Source organism: Rosa rugosa, chromosome 4 (genome assembly GCF_958449725.1).
Source record: "Rosa rugosa chromosome 4, drRosRugo1.1, whole genome shotgun sequence".
In the NCBI taxonomy this organism is placed as follows: domain Eukaryota; kingdom Viridiplantae; phylum Streptophyta; class Magnoliopsida; order Rosales; family Rosaceae; genus Rosa; species Rosa rugosa.
This window is the reverse complement of record NC_084823.1, coordinates 55582728-55604762: the sequence shown is the minus strand read 5'-3', so window position 1 is coordinate 55604762 and position 22035 is coordinate 55582728. Positions and strand designations below refer to the sequence as shown.

The 22035-nt window shown below is 38.7% G+C and overlaps 3 protein-coding genes across 4 annotated transcripts; 1 reads left to right on the top strand and 2 right to left on the bottom strand.

Moving 5' to 3' along the window:
* The first annotated feature begins 2077 nt into the window (after positions 1–2077).
* On the top strand, positions 2078–3624 carry LOC133745859 (cytochrome P450 98A2-like). The gene has a single exon (XM_062174023.1). It carries the CDS (start codon positions 2113–2115, stop codon positions 3610–3612), a length of 1500 nt encoding a protein of 499 aa, XP_062030007.1. The 5' UTR covers positions 2078–2112; the 3' UTR covers positions 3613–3624.
* A 145-nt stretch (positions 3625–3769) lies between these two features.
* LOC133745860 (NAP1-related protein 2) lies at positions 3770–7000 on the bottom strand. Its single transcript, XM_062174024.1, has 10 exons — positions 6774–7000; positions 6227–6349; positions 6099–6149; positions 5597–5668; positions 5375–5485; positions 5233–5294; positions 5060–5120; positions 4926–4982; positions 4769–4813; positions 3770–4179 (listed from the first exon to the last, which is right to left on the bottom strand). Exons 1-10 carry the CDS (start codon positions 6900–6902, stop codon positions 4093–4095), a joined length of 798 nt encoding a protein of 265 aa, XP_062030008.1. The 5' UTR covers positions 6903–7000; the 3' UTR covers positions 3770–4092.
* Positions 7001–8329: 1329 nt separating this feature from the next.
* Positions 8330–21161, bottom strand: LOC133706786 (glutathione S-transferase U9-like). Of its 2 annotated transcripts, none has more exons than XM_062132327.1 (2): positions 20816–21161; positions 8330–8725 (listed from the first exon to the last, which is right to left on the bottom strand). In XM_062132327.1, exons 1-2 carry the CDS (start codon positions 21131–21133, stop codon positions 8345–8347), a joined length of 699 nt encoding a protein of 232 aa, XP_061988311.1. In that variant the 5' UTR covers positions 21134–21161; the 3' UTR covers positions 8330–8344. The 2 variants fall into 2 exon arrangements, with proteins under 2 accessions (XP_061988311.1, XP_061988312.1); XM_062132328.1 differs by lacking the exon at positions 8330–8725 and adding an exon at positions 19975–20442.
* Between the last annotated feature and the right edge of the window lie 874 nt (positions 21162–22035).

The following is a 22035-nucleotide window of genomic DNA, read 5'->3' as shown; positions in this document are numbered from 1 at the left end:
TTAGAGTAGCTACCTATTTCTATATCAGGATCTCTCAGCTTATATATACACCTGGTGTTTTTATATCAGCATATATGATATCTGTACATGAAGGCGTGAAGCACTTGATAGAAGGACTCTTTCTCTCAGCTTTTCTTTTTGGGTGAGCTCAGTACATGAAGCATTTGATAGAAGGACTCTTTCTCTGTTGAACCAATAAGATATATCTTATTAATAGAGTTTTGTTTTTACCAGGTTTCCCCACCCTGGTTTTAAGACTTGGCTGTATATATCACTAGCTTTATGCTTGTGGCGTGTATATATATATATATATATATATATATATATGCATTCATTAAAGGTGTATCACTTTCCTAAGCATATATGAATCACTTTGATTAACCACTCACTATTACTATTAGCAAACAAATATAAAAAAGCATATCCACTTAATCTAAGGATAAGTATAGCACTCCCCAATTGAGCAATAGTGGTTGTTCTCTAACAAGAAAAGATGACAATTATATGGAACCAAAAAAGAAAAATGTGTACTAGGGATATTTTGAGATGTGGAGGTAACTTTTGCTGGATCAATGAGGAAAGTCAGTTTGGATGACTTTGTTGCTAAAATCCAGGAGAGGAAATATATTATCTTATCCACACAAGCTTGGAGAAGTCCAATCAGAAGGCAACAGCTAAGCATGAAATGACAATGAACCAATCCCCAGTACTACTCTGTGTGTGAGTGTGTATGTATCTTCCTTGGACAATGGGGACATGAGCTAGCTCATCAGTCACAGACTCTCAACAATACATGCTTGTCATTCATTTTGGCTTTTCAATCAATTTTTGTTTTTCTTTTTGTTATTTTTCATCTGAGATTCTGACTCTGTGATAGATGGGAAAAGAAAATTCCAAAAATTATTAAACTTTCATGGTTACCATCACTGATCCACTGGAGACAGTGACTAAGCTAATAATTCAGTGGTTTTTTTTTTTTGCCAGATTTATATTTGTTCTCAGGTTGATATAACTAGCAAGATGATGATGCTCATTGGAGTAGTGGTATGAGGACCACACATATGCACTTTGCTTAGATACGCTTAACAAGACTCCATTTTAATTTCCTTATTTCACTTCTAAGGGCCATAGGTATATAGCTTCAAAGTTGTTCTATTCTATATCTGAGACAACAACTGTAACCAACAGTTTAAGATATTAAGATTAAGACATTCACAACAATGAGTAGTCTCAACGTACATTGAGTGGGAGGAAAATTCAGATTCAAACAAAATTTTGATCCATGACAACTTATACAATCAATATACTCATCAGAACTTATAAATTTAAGAAAGACTTATTATCAACTACCAAGGGTTTGAAATGAAATGATTTTTGGCTTAAATCTCAACGTAATTTTTTTCATTAATATACGTTGTGTTGAATTTCATAACTAGAGCACAAAAGAATATGTTTTCTATTAAAGACTAACAAAATTTATTATCCTTTTTCATTAACTTTTATAGTGCAAGATCTAAGATTTGATTTGAAAACAATCCTACTTTTACACCTCAGATCTTTTACTTTTTCAGTAAAAAATAAAAGAAATCCATTCAACTTTTTATCCTTTATTCCAAGATCCCTTTTTCAGATAGAGACCACAGTATAAACCAAACCACAAGAATCATATAAGTAGGATTTTTTTGTGAAAAATCATATAGAGACCTTCCAAGAAATGATGATATCCATATTCAGCAAAGGGACACTATTGAATGCCATAGACATAGATGTTAGTTTTTTCAATTTTGCACCATTCCTCACCAAAATTAAAACAAATGCATGTGCTTTGTTGAAAAGGCATTTATCAACTCATTAATTTGTTGTCTATGAAAAAAAAAAAAAAAGGATCTTAATTCCTTTTTCTGAGGGTGCAAGGAAAGCATTGATCTCAACTGCACAACAGCATTGGGAGGCATGTTCCTTAATCTCTGATTAAGCCGATAAACAACCTGCTTTGATGGTCTCTTATCCTAACACATGCATTTCTTGTTCTAACGAATAGGCTTTGCAAAGCTTAACATATAATCTGAGAATCTTAACTTTACACATGCATTATTACACCCCTCTTCTACAATGGCTCTTGTTCTGTTGCCCATGTCAATGATTTTCATATTCCTTGCTTACAAACTTTATAACAAGCTGAGGTTCAAGCTTCCCCCAGGGCCATACCCATTGCCGATCATTGGAAACCTTTGCGCCATGGGTGCGGTTAAATCTCGGTGTTTTTTTGAGTGGGCACAAGTTTATGGTCCAATCATGTCTGTGTGGTTTGGTTCAAATTTGCACATAGTAGTCTCAAACCCAGAGTTGGCAAAGCAAGTGCTCAAAGACAATGATGAGCAATTAGCAAATAGGCACAAGAATTGGACACATTCTAGACTCAGCAGAAATGGCAAGGGTCTTATATGGGCTGATTATGGTCCTCACTACTCAAAGCTTAGGAAAGTTTGTGTGCTCGAGCTTTTCTCTACCAAGAGCCTTGAGACTTATAGACACATTAGGGAAGATGAAGTTAGAGCCATGGTCAAGTCAATTTTCAAAGATTGCACTAGTCCTTGTGACTATGGAAGAGGTTTAGTGGTCAAAAAGTATGTGGGAGCTGTGGCATTCAACAACATCACACGGCTACTGTTCGGACAGCGGTTCGGGAATGAAGATGGTGTGCTAAACAAGCTAGGGGCGGAGTTTGTGGCATGTCTGTCTAAAAAAGCAGAGCGTGGGGCATTTTTTGCTATTGTTCAAGAGATTTGGTGGCTTAGATGGGTTTTGTGGCCTCAACGTATAGGACTTGCTAAAATTTTGGCAGACGAAGACCAACTCAAACGAGCAATCATGGAGGAGCATATGCAAGGTAGCCAAGGTCAGGGCGAGAAGAAACATTTTCTGGGTGCATTGCTAAGTCTGGAGAAATATGATCTCACCCAGGATAATATTGGAGCATTACTTTGGGGAATGGTCAGTGCTGGCATGGATACAATTGCAATAACAGCTGAATGGGCCATGGCAGAGTTGATCAAGAACCCGACGGTGCAATGGAAGGCGCAAGAGGAGCTTGACCGCGTAATAGGGCTGGACCAGCCAGTGACAGAGGCGGATATTTCAAACCTTCCATACCTAGAATGTGTAGCCAAAGAGGCACTGAGGCTTCACCCTCCAACCCCATTAATGCTACCTCACAGAGCCAATGCCAATGTCAAGATTGGTGGCTACGACATTCCTAAGGGAACTGCTGTTCATGTAAACGTTTGGGCCATTGGGCGTGATCCGAAGGTGTGGCAAGACCCATACAGATTCCGACCTGAGAGATTCATCGAGACAAAGGAGCATGGTTTTGGCTTTCTGCCATTTGGTGCAGGAAGGCGTATGTGCCCAGCAGCACAAGTAGGCACCACCTTGGTCACACTTATGTTGGCTCACCTTTTGCATAGCTTTGCTTGGAGCTCGCCTGAAGGGCTCCAGCCGAAGGAGATCGACATGTCAGAGAGCCCGGGATTGGTATGCTATATGAAGACCCCTTTGATAGCAGTCCCTCGATTGAGATTGCCTGAGCACTTGTACAAGCATATGCTTTGAATGTGTCAACATGTTTTGAAGTTCAAACTTATGCAAAAGCACCGAATTAATAAACGAAAAATGCGGTTCCATAACCTGTGTTTACATCCTTTTGCCACGATGGACTGTCATGCAAAACACAATTAAAACACTATGGAATCACATTACCACTTCAATAGTACTATAATAGCATATATCCTCATTGATGGCATCAAAAAGAGAAGAAAATAACAGAGAACTGTGATATTGTCAGCTAGAGACCTGCATATCCCAAAAGAAGCTACAAAAATAACTGTAGAAACAGCAGAGTCGGGAAACCACTGACTGGCCATGAGAGGCGAGAGCAGTCAGGTGCCTACACAACCTGATCCTTTAAAGAAAAAGAGTTATAATGCCACCCCCCTAACACCTCAGACTTGACTTGACCAACTACTGTAAACCACTTTACACTGTCTTCCCAAACCAGCAAATGCAAAAGATTTGACGACCCAGATGAGTGTTTCACTTTCCATCATCCTCATCACCATCTTCATCATCGTCATCTTGATCATCCTCATCATCTTCGGAGTCGTCATCGTCCTCCTTTCCCTGTAAGGAGGCAAACAGGAAATATTAGAACAAGTCCTCATTCTTTTAACTCAATTCATTCAGTATTCTACTAATACAGTTCTGCTGTTCTAGAAACTTTTCACATCACAAGATTTTTGTATTTTAAAGCGCACACACACACACACACACACACACACACACACACACACTTATATATATATATCTCATGGGAGCAGGAGCCAGTATAAAGAGTATTGACTTCAATTTGAGTCATTACTCCCTGAACACTTCAAGTAAATCTGTAAATGTTAATCTGTGTTATATGGTACTAACTATTATAACCATCTAGGGGAGGGGATCAAGTGTAAAGGGAATCATTAGTTGTTTAACATCTCTGGTGTGGATAAATGTTCAGACAATGATTTTCTGTCAATCTTTTTTCTTGAGCTAAAATGCATGAGCTTTTACTCCCTATAATCTAATTTCTGCCATCGATATGAACATAAAGTTTGCCAAAAAATAAGACAGGCATGGAAAGCGAAAACAGGGTCTGGTAAATATTAATGTTAATGAGAACTGAAAAGCAGAACACCAGAATTCAATATAACCCTAAAAGGATCTGCATTACCTCTTCATCAACTTCGTCCTCGTCAAATTCCTCATCATCAGCATCCTGTGTCACAGAAGTCAATAACAAACATTAGAAATTGGGCAAGTAGTCAAAGTTTGTAAGCATTAATCAAATTTATTACTAAAAATAGAGAATAAGGTACAAGTGAAATTACATGGCTGAAGTAAGTAAGAGGATTGGGCCACAAGTCCTCCTTAATGACCTCTGCAATCTGTGGTACAAGTGAAAGTTCAGAAAACCTTTAATCTCGGCACAAAAAGAATTTGTCTATTTCCGACAGTAACAAACCTCATCATGAATCTCATCCATAATATCTTTCTCTTGACTATCACCAAACCAGCTAAAGAAGCTACAATGCAAAAGATAAAAATGAAGTAAGAACTGGAACCAGTATGAAACAAATCTAAGGAGTGATAAAAGTATATTCTGGAGATACACTCCAACAGGTTTGGATAATTAACCTTTCCTCAGAGGGAGGTCGTTTGTTCCCTTTCTTCTCATGATTAGTTCCATTGGGTATGCCCTTCACATATGAGGCATGTAGTTAGTATTGATACCATAACAATATTGATGATATTACAATTGATTAGAAAAATGTTATACCATTCCTTCTTTCCACTTTATTGATGTAGCAGTAACTTTTGTTCCTTCATCCAGGAAGGTAAAGGTCTTTGAAAGCTTTGTGTCTTCAAAGTAAGGATTGGGGCTGAAGAACTGTACAATTACATGTCATTAGTAATTATCCCAGTATATTTTTAAATTGAAAGACAAAAATTGACTGAATGCAACTCGGAAATAATTAGGGAAATGAAAGGGGAAACTCACGAGTGAAATGGTATAACCAGATTTCACGTCTTTGCAATCCTCCACTTCCAGAGAAGTTAGATGCTTGAAAATCTATAAAAGGAAAAGAAATGATGACCCGGGTTACTAGAAAAGACCAAGTAAGAAAAAGATAATATGAAAGATGAAATATGTGACATCCACCCGTGTCGCAAAGTGAGATGGTTTCATAGAATGGAATTTAAACACGTTACCAATATTAAAAACATAGGCACAGGACACATCTTAATTAACAACAGACGTCTCCTGTGCTTTAACATGGTAACATTTTTGAATTCTAGTTCAGCATGGCACGTGGTTTGACGGTCAAGCTCAGAAATATAGACAGAATTTTCATAATGACTTCATTGAGTATGGAAAACAGGAAGGATCAGCGAATACTGATTTTGCAATCGAAAACCAACATTTATTATTGTCAGAGCACCTAAAAAGTACAGCTGCAATGGTAATTGGTAAGAGTGGCTCATAAAAGATGAAACAAAACCTTTTGATCCTCATCCGTCAAAAGTTCACCAAGCGCGGGATGACTCATAAACTGCAGAGTAAGGAAAAAGTTAATCAATCTAAATAAACTGTTTCCTAAAATTTTTCTCACAAGGACAGATCACTGACCGCAGTTAACCAAAAGTCAGGAATGGCCTTGATGATATCATTTCGCTTATCGTAAACTGGCTTGCGAATTTCATTGTACTTTTGCTCCACTTCAAGGACCTTATCACTGGCTTCCTCATTGATCTTCATACCAAACACAGAAAAATCCAACAAAGGTAAGTCAATTTGCACTAGGGTAATCGATTATCAACACAAGTTCAGCAACCAAATCTAAGGTAAGAATACACAAACAACACCAGAGTTCAAACAAGTACAACAATGTGCCTCTAAATAAACTAAAGCTCGAATCTTTATCCTACTACAACTAAAATCCTTCATGGGTTTTTGTTTCCAGCAACCCCAGTATTAATTTCCCAATTCTGCACAGACCCTATATTACTTTTGCAATTCATGCACGAGATGAAACCAAAATCAGATTCAAAAGCAAACAAATTCAAAAACCCATATCCGAAACAGAGCAGAAACATCAAAATTCCTGAGCTGAATTGAAACAGAAACAGAAACAGAGATAGATAGAATTAGGGAAATTGGGGCATCAAGGTTTCACCTTTTCGAGCTCGTCTTGGACCTCCTGCAACTTCTCGATGGAGAGGACGAGCTTCTCGTCGATTTGGTCAGGGTTTTCATCTTCGGGCTTGTCTGAAAGCTTGGGCTTCTTTCCCTTGTCCGCCACCATCTTTGGTTTTTCAGTGAATCAAGCTTTTGGTTTTGGCTAAAACCCTAACGCTCGCTCTTCCACTTTGTTGGGTGAAATTGCGCGTGAGTGAGAGAGTACAAAGGGTAGGGTTTTGGGGGAATTTATAATTGCCTACGGTGGGACTCAAGGTGGAGTACAGACAGTAAACGAATCACAGCTCGACAGCTAATAAAAAGGAAAATGGGCGACGGCCCAGAAAAGCTTGGGCTAGGTTAGCAACATATATAAAGTTTAAGGGATTGTGAGAGACGGACAAGTGCATTTCAGTTACATGTATAAAGTTTAAATGCACGTTTGTTTATATTTAGCAGTCAAATAACTGTCTCGTAGGTGAGCAACCCTATAACTTATTTGTGATAAAGAAAAGTCAATAACTATGAGTAATGAAAAGCAATTCATTTACTAATTAATGAATAATAAAAAAAGCAATTCATTATATATGTTCGTCAATCATAATAAAAAGAGGTCAAATACCTATTCTTAGAGGATACGAAAAACAATTCATAACAGAAACATGTGTTCACAACTAGTTGACATAACACATTCCATTACCAATCATTGAAGGGGAATGTAATATGTACATGAGTGATCTTTTACTAGATCTTTAGCTTCGTAAGAAACATGATTAATAAATGTGGTATACAGAGTTTTATTCTAGAGTTAAATTTATTTTACTTCCTTCAATTTTATACCTAAAATCGTTTCTACCCCTGAATTTTCAGTTTAATTAATATGCCATTATTCTCTCTAATATGATCAATCATAATCATTAGTAAACTAATTCCTTAATCTCTTCATAAATTAGTGACAATGCATGGCCCACTTAGGGTCAATTGTAGCTTTAGCCATGTAAACAGTGTGTTTCTTGCATGATTGAAGGCTAAAAACTAGTTTGAGTGGAAAACAATATATGAAGAAATTGATGAATTAGTGAAGAATTGACTATATAATGGATCAAATTCTTTTTTTTTTTTTATTTGTCAATCACACGGTGTCCTCAAAGGCTTCCTAGGCCCAGAGACTAATCCGTGCTCGGGGGATCTTGTCAGAACGCTTCCTCCCCCCTGGCCACCAAGAATATATTGGGATTTAACTCCAATAAGCGTCGGCGGGATTCGAACCCGGGTGTGGGGGTTCCACACCTGGAGGCTCTTACCAACTTGACCACCTGTGGTGGTTATGGATCAAATTCTTAATACAACGGCAGATGCGATCAAATTGAAATTTAAGGACATAAACGATTTTAGATGTAAATTTAGGAAAATAAATTAAATTTAGCTCTTTATTCTATTACAAGATACAAAAACTTGCACCAAAACCCCAAGTAGCAGGGGTATTGCTGCCAGACACTAAAACACAAACACAAAGTTGACAATGATGAGAAGAAGCAAAATAGTACATGGTAATTGACTCAAAATTGGTCAAGCTGTAGCAGACTTGAGGGCATCTTCTCTATAGGACTTGAGGAAGGCCACCATCTTTTCATGAGGAATCCGCGACTTTTTCACCGCAGGGATCTCAATCAGAGCTGTTATGCAGGAAACTATCAGTGGAGTCTTATCGGTGTCGATAAGCTTTAGGCCAAGGACTTCTTCCTGAGCTTCATATTCGCCAAAGTGTGCGAGAACGAACAAATCTAGTAGTGTCACATTTTTGCTGAATTCATCTACTGAAGGAATGCCATCTGGGAACAAACCCTTGAGTCCGGTTTCAAGTAATTTTACCTTCTCAGACACTTCTTTGATGGCTTTCTCTTGTGCTTCTCCACTGCTTTTGATCACTAACACCAAGGACTCAAACACCTGCACCAAATTGAGAATAAGTTCTTTGGTTTGTTCGAGTACGCTTACTTTCGTAGGAATGATAAAGAAGTTTATGAAATTTGACTTTTGTTACTCAAATCTTCTTCACTTTGAGGGCAAATTCCACCCTCTTAACATAGGGACTAGCCCACATTCCGTATAGGATCACCTTGTCTTGCTCTGCCATTTCTCTGACTCACTTTTCTTCTCTCTCTCTCTCTCTCTTATGGTTTTTGCTTGGATGCTGAGTTCATGTGCTATTGGCAGCTCATATAGGGTTTTAGAGTGCAGGCCATTCCACTTTGCTTGGTCGAGAAGCCGATAGCAAAAACTATCTTTAAAGAAGCCTTAATTAAATAGAAACGGTGACAGAAGCTTCTTGGTCCAAACAATTTAACCATCCTATTGCAATTGAGTGTGTCATTGCATATGTATAGTTTCAAATGCTATTTTAACTTGTCTACATTCATTTCCAAAAGCATTCAAAGGCAAATTTCACTTGTCTACATTGCATTAACGAATACCGACAGCAGTCAAAAAATTCATCTATGGTAATTACTCGGTCAAGTAACACATTCCTTCAGCAAATCAGTTTAGTGTGACACTGGTTTTTGGAGATCAACAGACGGCATTTGAATAATGATCATAACAAGTAGCAAATACAATTTACTGTACTGATAGTTGTCAAGAATCTGTAAAGAGCTTGAGGGATGCCATCACTCTTTCATGAGGAATATGCATCTTATTCACCAACTGAAATACAAAATCAAATTTCACAACAAGAAGAAGCAAAGCGAATGACATTGCGTACTACATTGTCATCGACTCAATACTGGTCCAGCTGTATTTAGGGCGTTCTCTCTAAATACAATGAGGAATGCCATCTTTTCATGAGGGTGACACGCCTCTTTCACCACAGGTATCTCAACTGGAGCTGTTATGCAGGAAAATACTTCTTGCATAACATTTTTGCCAAGAACTTCTTGCAGAGCTTCATATGCGCCAAAGTATGAGAACATGACCAACTCTAGTAGTGTCACATTTTTGCTAAACTCATCACCTGATGAAGCAATGCCATCTGGGAACAAACCCTTGAGTCCCTCTTCAATTAACTTTAATTTCTCAAACATTTCCTTGATAGCTTTCTCTTGTGCTTCTCCACTGGTTTTAAGTTTTAACCACTAATGTCAAGGCCTCAAACACGCAACACATTAAGAACAAGTTCTTTACTTGGTTTGAGTACATCTATATCGGTGTACAATGATGAAATTGTTAGTGTGAGTCATAGTTCCCTATTAGGAATAGACTAACAAGGGAATATATTATTGTAACTACTTACCTTGTATATGTTGTGTAGTACAGTAGTACACAATAGTTGTAGTACGATTGTAATATTTTTATATACACCACAGAATGGGTGTAATATGATATCTGAAAATTCATTCTCTCAATCTCATTATATTTGACTTGGTATCAGAGTAAAGATCCAAAAGGGCTTTGTCTCTTTATTTTTAATTTCAGTTTTTCCAAATTTGAGGAGTTAGAACCCCATTGTTAGGGTTTTTTTTTTACCTCTTAACGACATTACTATTGTCGTCGTTTGTCTGCATCCTCAGCGTTCGTCAGAGAACGACCAACGTCTTCTTCTTTGACTTTGGCGGCATCATCTTCAGATTGGGTTCGCATCAGACGCGATCACCTTCATCTGCATCAGACATAATCCGGCATCAGACCAGATCACGTCGAGCCCCCGGTTTCCAGTCGGTTTCATCTGCATCACCCAGAGAGTCGCGCTCACAGACCCGTCGTCGCCCAGATCCGTCGTGGGCACAGACCAGATCGCCGTCTCCCGACCGGTCGCTCACGTATAAAGGAGAAGCTAGATGCCAAAATTATTAGTTTTCCTTTTGTTCCAACTGAAGAGCAACTTGCAGATGTACTTACCAAAGGAGTTTCCAGGAAGGCGTTTTATGACTCACTAAGCAAGTTGGGCATGGTTGATGTATATGCGCCAACTTGAGGGGGAGTGTTAGTGTGAGTCATAGTTCCCTATTAGGAATAGACTAACAAGGGAATATATTGTTGTAACTACTTACCTTGTATATGTTGTGTAGTATAGTAGTACACAATAGTTGTAGTACGTTGTAGTACGATTGTAATCTTTTTATATACACCACAGAATGGGTGTAATATGATATCTGAAAATTCATTCTCTCAATCTCATTATATTTGACTGAAATGTGAAGGGAGTTACTGGCGGAATTTGTGATAGGGCAGGCAGGATGAAGAAGTTCATGAATCTGGGACATGGGCAGATGAGTCTCTCACTTATATTCTTTCAACATTTCCTAAGCTTAAGCAATGTATGCCTCTCTAAAGCATTTTATCGATCAAACACTTTTTCACACTCGATTAATGAAAGAACGAAATGTCATATGTCACTCTAGACTATTGAAAGAACGAAAAAGTTGTTCTATCTACCATATGCGTCCACATGTGAGGAGATTGTATGTTGGAGAGGAAAGATCCCATATTGGAAAAGTGACAAATAAAATATAACTTATAAGTGGGTGACTCTTACCCAATTGTACCGAGGTCTTTTGTGATTAAAACCCAACACCTAATGGGTGGTTAAGTTAGGACAGTATCGGTATAATGGTGGGCCACAGGCCACACTTGTCGCTGTTTAACATGGTATCAGAGCGGGTCCCTCTCCAATTATCATGGGCCCGAATTTGGATTCCTTATATTGCCATCGGAAAAATTCCGATCGGATTGTTACCAAGTGTCCGATGTGGGCCTTGGATTGTATTGACCAAGTCTCTGATATGAGGCTTGTGTCCCAATTTCCAAAGTGGGAATTGGATTAATTAATTTCACGTGCTAACCTAGAGCTAGGTTGCACGTGAGGGGGCGTGTTGGAGAGGAAAGATCCCATATTGGAAAAGTGACAAATAAAATATAACTTATAAGTGGGTGACTCTTACCCAATTGTACCGAGGCATTTTGTGATTAAAACCCAACACCTAATGGGTGGTTAAGTTGGGACAATATCGGTATAATGGTGGGCCACAGGCCACACTTGTCGCTGTTTAACAATTGTGTGGCAATACAAAATAAACCACAAATACTGGTAAACTTGAGGATCTACTCACCTGCTGCATATAGCTGACCCAGAAGCGAATTTGGGATCTTTTATATGGATCTTCTGGTAAAAATTGAGGTTCAGTAGTCCTGATGTCATCAATATATTCAATGATCACAAGAGACTCAGCAATGGTTTTCCCATTATGAACAAGTACAGGAACCTTCTCATGAACAGAATTGAACTTAAGGAGCAATATTGGACTTTTGTTCCCAGATCTTCTTCCACATAATAAATAATTATGGTAAACAGAGTTTTAGGCCCCGTTTGGGATTGCTTCACTTTTAAAAAAATCAACTTTTGTTCAAAATTTTAGATTTTATTGTGTTTGGTAAATAAATAAAAAGCAGCTTTAATTAAAAGTTATAGGTCACTGGCAGCAGATTTTAGAAGCAGCCTAGAGAGATGATTGTAGCAGCTTAGGCTTTCATATTCACCAAGTCTTAATAAAAGTCCTGTTCCTTTTATGAAAATTCACTCTGATGTCTGGGGTCCTGCGAAAATTCCTTCTCTTTCTGGAGCACGATATTATGTAACGTTTATTGATGATTGTACTCGCATGACATGGGTATCATTACTGAAGAATAAGAGAGATGTATTTGGGATGTTTACCGAATTTCACAAAATGGTGGCAACTCAGTATCAAAAATCCATTAGAGTGTTTCAGTCTGACAATGGTGGGGAGTTTGTGAATGACCCTATGATTGAGTTTTGCCGGTCACATGGAATTCGTCATCAAACCTCCAATTCTTATACTCCTCAACAGAATGGTTTAGCAGAACGGAAGAACAGGCAGTTGATGGAAGTTGTTCGTGCTTCCTTGTTTGGTGTGAATGTACCTCGGTCCTATTGGGGAGAAGCAGTAAAATCAGCAGTATATCTTATCAACCGTACTCCTTCACGGGTGATTGAGTTTCAGAATCCTCATCAGAAGCTTCATACACTTTTGACCATCCCTTCTATGCCTAATTTGGAGCCCCGGGTGTTTGGGTGCACAGCCTATGTTCATATTCCCAAGCCTCAACACAGCAAGCTTGATCCCCGTGCCCGTAAGTGTATCTTTGTTAGTTATGCTGACTTCCAGAAGGGTTATCGATGTTATGATCCTCTTACTGGCACTATACATGTCTCTCTTGATGTTGCTTTTCGTGAATCCGAGCCTTATTACTCAGGGGGAGCTTCTCAGTCTTCCCTTCAGGGGGAGAGAGGTTGTGAAGGGAATCCTCGTTCTATTATTGATTTTGATGTCTTTGAAGACTTGGAAAATTTGGAGGATAGATTTGAAGATAGAAATTCGGAAACAGAAAATGCAGTTGCCGAACAGAGCATTGTGAATTCCGAAACAGACAATGCGACTGCCGAACGAAGTGTTGCGAATTCCGAAACAGAAAATGCGACTGCCGAACAGAATGCGACTGCCGAACGAATTGTTGTGAATTCCGAGACAGAAGAGACGACTTTTCTGGATAGTTTGAATCAAAATCAAGACGTATCTGAAGCTCACACACAAGATATTCCCTCTTCTGCATCACCAACTGAAGATCCCGGTCAGAATGATCCTCCTCAGGTACCCCTAAACTTTAATGAATCTTCTGGGTTAGAAAGTGTCGAACCTAGAAAATCACAAAGGGTTACCAAGGGAATTCCTAAAAAACAATATGATCGAACTAGATATCAAAGCCAAAGCTAAATACCCTATAGCTAATTTTATGTCTAACCATAGGATTTCTGGGTCACATGCACTTGTTGTTGATCAATTATCTACTGTATCTATTCCTAGTAACGTGCAGGATGCATTGACGGATCCAAAATGGACAAAGGCGATGAATGAAGAATTGGAAGCTCTTCAAAAGAATGCAACATGGGAGCTAGTATCTATGCCGGTTGGAAAGAAGACTGTAGGATGTCGTTGGGTATTTACTGTGAAGCTTAATGCGGATGGAACTATTAATAGATACAAGGCGAGGTTGGTTGCCAAAGGATATACACAACGCTATGGGATTGATTATGAGGAGACTTTTGCACCTGTGGCAAAGATTAATACAGTCCGGATTCTAATCTCACTTGCAGCAAACAAAGATTGGCCATTGCACCAATTTGATGTGAAGAATGCGTTTCTTAATGGGAATTTGGAGGAAGAAGTGTACATGGATGTGCCCCCAGGTGTTAAGAATTACCCAAGTGACGTTGGCAAAGTGTATAAATTGAAGAAGTCGTTGTATGGCCTGAAGCAGTCTCCAAGAGCTTGGTTTGGAAGATTTTCAAAGTCCATGAAAGTCATTGGATACAGACAGAGCAATTATGACCATACCTTGTTCATCAAGCGCAAGAATGGTAAGATTACAGCTCTTATTGTGTATGTTGATGACATGATTGTTACAGGGGATGATCCGAAGAGATAAATGAATTGCAAAAGTATTTGTCAAAGGAGTTTGAAATGAAGGATCTGGGACAACTGAAGTATTTTTTGGGTATTGAAGTTGCAAGGTCTAAGAAGGGGATTTCACTTTCACAGAGGAAATATGTTCTTGATTTACTTGCTGAAACGGGGATGTTGGACTGCCAACCCATCGAAACACCCATTGAGATGAATCACGGACTTGCTGTCTATCCTGATCAAGTTCCAACTGATAAAGGGAGGTATCAACGTCTTGTAGGAAGGTTGATTTATCTTTCACATACTAGACCTGATATTGCTTATGTGAGTGTTGTTAGTCAATTTATGCATTGTCCTAGTGAAGAGCATATGGATGCAGTCTTTCGTATTTTGAGGTACTTGAAGATGGCGCCAGGTAAAGGGTTATTGTTTCAGAAAAAAAGATGAATTGGAAGTTGTTGGGTACACAGATGCAGATTGGGTTGGTGATAAAACTGACAGATGTTCTACATCTGGGTATTTCACTTTTGTTGGAGGGAACCTTGTCACTTGGCGTAGCAAAAAGCAGAAAGTCGTTGCCAGATCAAGTGCAGAAGCTGAGTTCCGTGGTATGGCACATGGAGTCTGTGAAATGTTATGGATTCGTAATGTCTTGAAAGACCTAGGTTACAAGCTTAAAAAGCCTATGGATTTGCATTGTGATAATACAGCTGCCATTGAGATTGCACATAATCCGGTTCAGCATGATAGAACAAAGCATGTGGAGGTTGATTGTCATTTTATTAAAGAAAATCTTGACAGAAAGGTTATTCGCTTTCCATTTGTAAACTCAGAGGAGCAATTAGCTGATGTTCTTACTAAAGGAGTGTCCAGGAAGGTATTTGACCGCCCGGTTGACAAGTTGGGCATGACAAACATCTATGCACCAACTTGAAGGGGAGTGTAGAATCGCTGTAAATCTGTATGTAATTAGGATTTTATTTAATTAGGATATCATGCAATTATGGAAAGATTGTTTCCTATTAGAGTTAGACTACTCCTTTGTACTTGTATATATACCCCCATTGTGGGATGAATAGAATCATCGGATTAACCCTGAATTGAAGTATTCTTTTCTACTCTTTACCTTGAGGGCCAACTCCACCCTCTTAAGTCTTAACATAGGGACTGGTCCACGTTCCGTATAGGATCACCTTGTTTTGCTCTGCCATTTCTCTCAAAGTCATCCTATTAATTAGAAGAAACTGTAAAACTTAAAACCCTCTACAACCAATCAATTTAATCAGGCACAACAATACAGAATCCTGGAATGCAAATCAATGACTCAATTAGGATCAGAAGTCCAGAACCAAATCTTTGAGGTGTAGAACTATAAGGGCCTGATTCTCCTCCTCAATCTCAAAGCAGTAAATGGTAGAAATGTAGGGCTATGAAATTACACCACCTTACCTCTTTGGCTCTTCCGGTTCTAGAATCAAAGTCTGACGGACTGAGAATCTGAAATGCTGACTTCCAGTCTTCTTCTTGTTTTTTTCTTTTGAGAAGAAGAGCAAACGACGACAGTTATCAGTTACGTTAAAAAAGGAAAGCTTCCTACATTTAGGTTGGGTCTTTCTAAATGTACCAAACAAATTTCTATGTAGACCCAGCAAATTTATTTGTTTATAAATATTTCTAATTAAACCACCTAAATTCCCATACTAACCTTTTCTTGTACCCAGCTAAAGAAACAAGCCAACAAGGCGATAGAAAACTTCCCAGCTTCATACCAATCTTCTTCCCAACAAGATGAGCTGCAATGCCCCAGAGCATATCGAAACCCATTTGGCACCTGTATACACCATAACACCCAGAACAAGCCATTCTTTGGTCTAAGAATCAGGTTCGACTTCTTCAAAATTCATTTGCATGCATAAATGAATCTATGTTTTTCTCCTCTCTGTTTCTCAAAATATTGCTATTCTCCGTAGTTGCTTTTTGTTTGGCTACCGTGAATTGGCGGGAAACACAATCTGTGTCCAAGTGTAATGTGCATGTGGAATCATTCTTGTACAACTATTATTTGCGGCTGATCTCAATTTCTTGGTTTTATGCCATGATCCAACTGCAGATTTTTGTTTAATCACTCTAATTTTTTATTTTATTTTTTCCTTTGGATCAGACAACCCTTTCTACATTAAGATCTTGAGTTGCTTGCATAGTTCTCATCATTTTGGTGTGGAAGATCACGTTGATCATTTGGCACCTATTTGATTGATTCTCTTGTAAAAGTTTGAATAGGAGACAATGAGCTTAGCACTCGTCCAGGGCTATTCTTCCTCCGAAGAAGAAGAAGCAGAAGCAGAAGAAGGCCAAAATGGCCTCCATTACCATAACTCATCGGACGACGACGACGGCGACGGCGTGGAGCACAAAGTAGCATCCTCCCCCGTTTATGAGTCGTCCTGACCCACCTCCTCCAATACCTCTGCCCTCTCGTCTGCTTCGGACGCCTTCACCGAGGTACCTCTCTTCTTTTTTCTTCTTTCTCTGCAATTCAAAATTCAAAATTCAAAATTTGGTCTCAGAATTGAATTGTTTGTGTTTGTTGTGAAGCCCTTCTTCGCAAACCATCCAGTCCCTTCCTCAACCCTCTCTCTTCCTCTTTAATCAAACTGAGCTTGAAATTTATGTATCTGAATTAGCAGATAAGCAATCTGCAATTAGGGTTAAGCGAATCACAAGGAAGACGACGAGAAGTTTCCATCACTTCGTTTCTTTGCTGGGTACAAGATAAGATAAGGGCAGTTTGGGAAATTAGGTGGTTTAATTAAAAATATTTATAAACAAATAAATTTGCTGGGTCTACATAGAAATTTGCTGGGTACATTTAGAAAGACCCTTTAGGTTTTATCTTTTCCCCAAAATTTTGGGCTAGGTTAACGGCTTACAAATATCTAGCTGGCCCATTCTAAGCTCTTTTTTTTTTTAATTAAGAAAAAGACTTGTATTAGATGTGGAAGCCCTAAGAGCATCATGAATTTAGAAGAAGCCGTGACCACTTATCCAATTTTAGACTAAAAATTGTCTACTTACTCCACTAAGAGTTTTTTACTCCAATTTACCCAATCTAACATCGATTGACAGTATTGCCATCATTTTAATTAATAAATTACACTCATCTCTCTCTCTCTCTCCCCCTCCCCTCTTCGATCTATTCTCTCTCTCCTCCCCCCTCATCGATTTCTCTCTCTCTCTTCCTTCCCGGCCTAGTACTCAATTATTAAATTACAACTTCAATTAAATCTCTCTCCCTCTCAACTTCGACGATCCCAGAAGCGGATCTAGCTCCAGTCCCACTGGTAAAGCCTATTTCTCCCTCTATCTCTCACTTTCTCTCTCTCTCTCTCAGATCGCCTCCGCCTTCTCTTCCATCTCTTTCTCTCTCATATCGCCTCCACCTTCTCTTCCAGATCGGCCGGTGAACCGCCATTTCCGACTTCACAAGGTGGCTCGATGTTTTGACCTTGATGTAGGGGCTCTAGTTCGCAGCGAGTCCACACTCCTTGACGATTATGATGAACAAGTATGAAGACGGCGAGGGCAGTGATTGAGAGGTGTAAAACGGCGTTGTAGCCGCGGGCTGTGGCGGCGCGGAGGAGTTGATCGAGAAAGTGAGGAGCGAGGGCGTGGTGAATAGTGAGGAGAGAGGAGAGGTCGTTGGGTTTGCAAAATTGGGTGAGGAGGTCAAGGCTGGCGAGGCGCTGCTCGTCGGTCTGTCTCGGACTTCAATAGCTTCAAGCAGTCGTGAACCAGCGGCGGAGAAGAAGATGGATTCTGTTTTTTTTTTTTTTTTTGGGTAAATTTGGCAGAAGGCTTATAAGGAAAGAAGAAAGAAGAATGAAAAAAAAAGTTTTATTGAGTATTTATACATGTCTATTGCGGGGCAATAATATGATTATTGGGAGGCAATAATATGAGTATTGGAGGGCAATAATATGCATATAAATTGATTAATTGTGCCTGTAGTGTATTCATTTTGGTTTTGGGAGTTTATGCAATTCACTAGAGGGCAATAATATGATTATTGGAGGCAATAATATAATTATTGGGAGGCAATAATATGAGTATTGGGGGGCAATAATATAATTACTGGGGGGAAATAATATGGTTACTGAGTATTATTAAGGGGCAATAAATTCAGACGCCGAAATCCGGTCACCAGTCCGGTAGCCGGATTCCGATCACCGGTCGCCAGAGTTGGGTCACCAGTCGTCGGAGTCCGCCACCGGAGTCAAGCAAGGTCTCCAATGACTTCTTTCTCTAAGTGACAAAGAAGGAGAGGCCAAAATTGTCCCAAAAAAAAAAAATGAATTAAAAAATACTTAATTGGGTATTAGAGAAATAATCTCTTAGAGTGTTTGGGTAAGTGGGCAATCTCTTAGAGTGTTTGGGTAAGTGGGCAAATGATCATTTCCCCGAATTTAGAATATCAAACAAAAGGGCTCTAGAAGCCTCACAAGGGATTGAGTTGGTCCAAACACGACCATCTGCATGAGTGTGGCGGTGTGGCCTAAGCTAGCAACTGCATCTGCTACAAAATTTGTTTCTCTCAGTACATGTTTAAATGAAATGAATTCAAACTCAAGTGCTAGCTTTCGAATATCCTATACGATCTTCAAGTTTCTCCAAGGTACGGAAGAGGTTCCATTGACGCAGTCGACAATCAATTTGGAGTCACCTTCCACATAAATTCTTCTATAGCCTCTTTGTAGGGCATTAACGAGGTTATCTCGTAAAGCTATAGCTTCCGCAATTGCGTCAGTGGCATGGCTTTGCCCACCTTTTTGAAGCTACAACTAGAGGGGTTCCATAGCAGTTTCTGATAATGAAAGCTCTAGCTGCAGAGTTCTTTTGAATTGAACCATCAAAGTTTATCTTAAAAGTTTTTTTTGGTGAAGGTTGTCACTTAATAGTGTTTTGGTATTTGGAGATAGAGCTCTCCATATTTTGAATTTCCATAGAACTTGAGAAGACTTACTCTTTTTCTTTTTCTTTTTCTTCTTACTAGTTTTTTTTTAGTCTTCTTGACGATAACATCATTGTATGCTCAAAACTATAACCCTATAATATATTAGTGGAAGCCCCACAAGAAGGTTCAAATGTGGAAGCCCTATGTTTTGGATTCACTTAGTGAAATTGCTGAATTATAATCGCGATCAGGGAATGAGCTGCAATATCCTATTAGCTGTTCGGGCCCCAAGTGGATTAGTACTTGGGCCTAACAAGATTTGGGATACCGCGACCAATCTAAAAAAATTATAGGATTACTTTTGATACGCTTCTTTCGGATTGATTGCAGTGAGTCAATAACTATGAGATATGAAAAGCAATTCATTATATAAATTGTAATGATTACATATGTTCATAAATCATAATGAAAGGAAGTCATTTACCTGCTCTTATAGAATACAAAAAACAATCCATAATATATATTGGTACACAAATGTGTTCACAAATAGTAGAGATAACACATTCCACATTCCACATTCCACATTCCACATTCCATTAGGACCATTACTCACTTAGTAAAATTTCGGTAATCTATAAATAAGTAATCTTTTACAACATTTTATTTTTGTGAGAAACATAATTATAAAGGTGGTACACCGTACACGGAGTTTTGTAATAAGATACAAAAACTAAGTAACATCGGTCACCAAAACCCCAAAGTAGCAGGGTTATTGCTGTCAAACACTAAAACAGAAAAACAAAGTTGACAATGAGAAGAAGTAAACTCATCACAAAAGTACATGGTCATTGACTCAAAATTGGTCAAGCTGTAGCAGACTTGAGGGCATTTTCCCTAAGAAACTTGAGGAAGGCCACCATCTTTTCATGAGGAATCCGCGACTCTTTCAACGCAGGGATCTCAATCAGAGCTGTTATGCAGGAAACTACCAGCGGAGTCTTCTCGGAGTCGACAAACTTTAGGCCAAGGACTTCTTCCTGAGCTTCATATCCCCCGAAGTGTGCGAAAATGACCAAATCTAGCAGTGTCACATTTTTGCTGTACTCATCTACTGAAGGAATGCCATCCGGGAATAAACCCTTGAGTCCGGTTTCAAGTAATTTTACCTTCTCAGACACTTCTTTGATGGCTTTCTGTTGTGCTTCTCCAACGGTTTTGACCACTAATAACATGGCCTCAAACACCTGCACCAAATTCAGAATAAGTTATTTAATTTGTTCGAGTACGTACAATTACTTTTGCATGAATGATAAAGAAGTTTATGAAATTTGACATGGGTACAGTGAATATGTCTTATGTCCTTAACACCATCTCAACTATTCATGTCACGTCTCTTTTAGGACATCTTATCAAATGTGTTATCATTTTTAATATGTAAAATGAAAATGATTAAAAAACATTAAGGTCAAAGTTACGTGTCACTATAAATTAATGAAAAAATTACTAGGATCGATTGACTACAAACATGTTCGTCATGTGAGGATGAGTGTCATAAAATAAAATAAACCAGTAAAGTGATGGTGGGAAACTAACAAACTTTAAACTCTAAAGTCTCACCTGCTGCATATAGCTAGCCCAGAAACGAATTTGGGATCGTTTGTATGGATCTTCTGGTAAAAGTTGAGGGCCAGTTTTCCAGGTTTCATCAATATATTCAATGATCACAAGAGACTCAGCAATGGCTTTCCCATTGTGGACAAGCACAGGAACCTTCTTATGAACAGGGTTGAACTTGAGGAGCAATGGACTTTTGTTACTCAAATCTTCTTCCACATATTCATAGGGTATACCCTTCACTTTGAGGGCAAATTCCACCCTCTTTGTTAAGGGACTAGCCCACATTCCGTGTAGGATCACCTTGTCTTGCTCTGCCATTTCTCTCTGACTCAGTACTTTTCTTCTTTCTTTCTTGTGGTTTTCGCTTGGATGCTTAGTTCATGTGCTATTAGCAGCTTATATATATAGAGTTTTAGAGTGCAGGCCATTCCACTTTGCTTGGTCGAGAAGCCGATAGCAAAAACTATCTTTAAAGAAGCCTTAATTAAATAGAAACGGTGACAGAAGCTTCTTGGTCCAAACAATTTAACCATCCTATTGCAATTGAGTGTGTCATTGCATATGTATAGTTTCAAATGCTATTTTAACTTGTCTACATTCATTCCCAAAAGCATTCAAAGGCAAATTTCACTTGTCTACATTGCATTAACGAATACCGACAGCATTCAAAAAATTCATCTATGGTAATTACTCGGTCAAGTATGATGGAATTTTATATTTAGAAAGGGTTACACAAGTTTCTTGGTCCAAACAATTTTACTATCCTATTGTCGGCCCTATTGTAATGGAATTCTATGCTCCGATTACCAACTAGCTAACTACCGGGTTGATCAGTTCATGAATTCAGTGCGTCATTGCACATGTATATATAGTTCAAATGCTATTTTAACTCATCTACTTTCATTTCCAAAAGCTTTCAAAGGCAAATTTGACTTTTCTTCATTGCATTAACGAAAGCATTTGAATAATGATCATAACATTTTACTGTACTGATAGTTGTCAAGAATCTGTAAAGAGCTTGAGGAATGCCACCACTTTTTCATGAGGACCGGAATATGCGTCTTATTCACAAACAGAAATACAAAATCAAATTTCACAACAAGAAGAAGTGTAAGTATTTTGGGCTTTTTACCATTCAATACATGATTTCCCATTGTCACAAGGAAACCGGAGCTTCAAGGAAACAAAGAGAAAGATCACAGGATCGGATCTTGAAGATA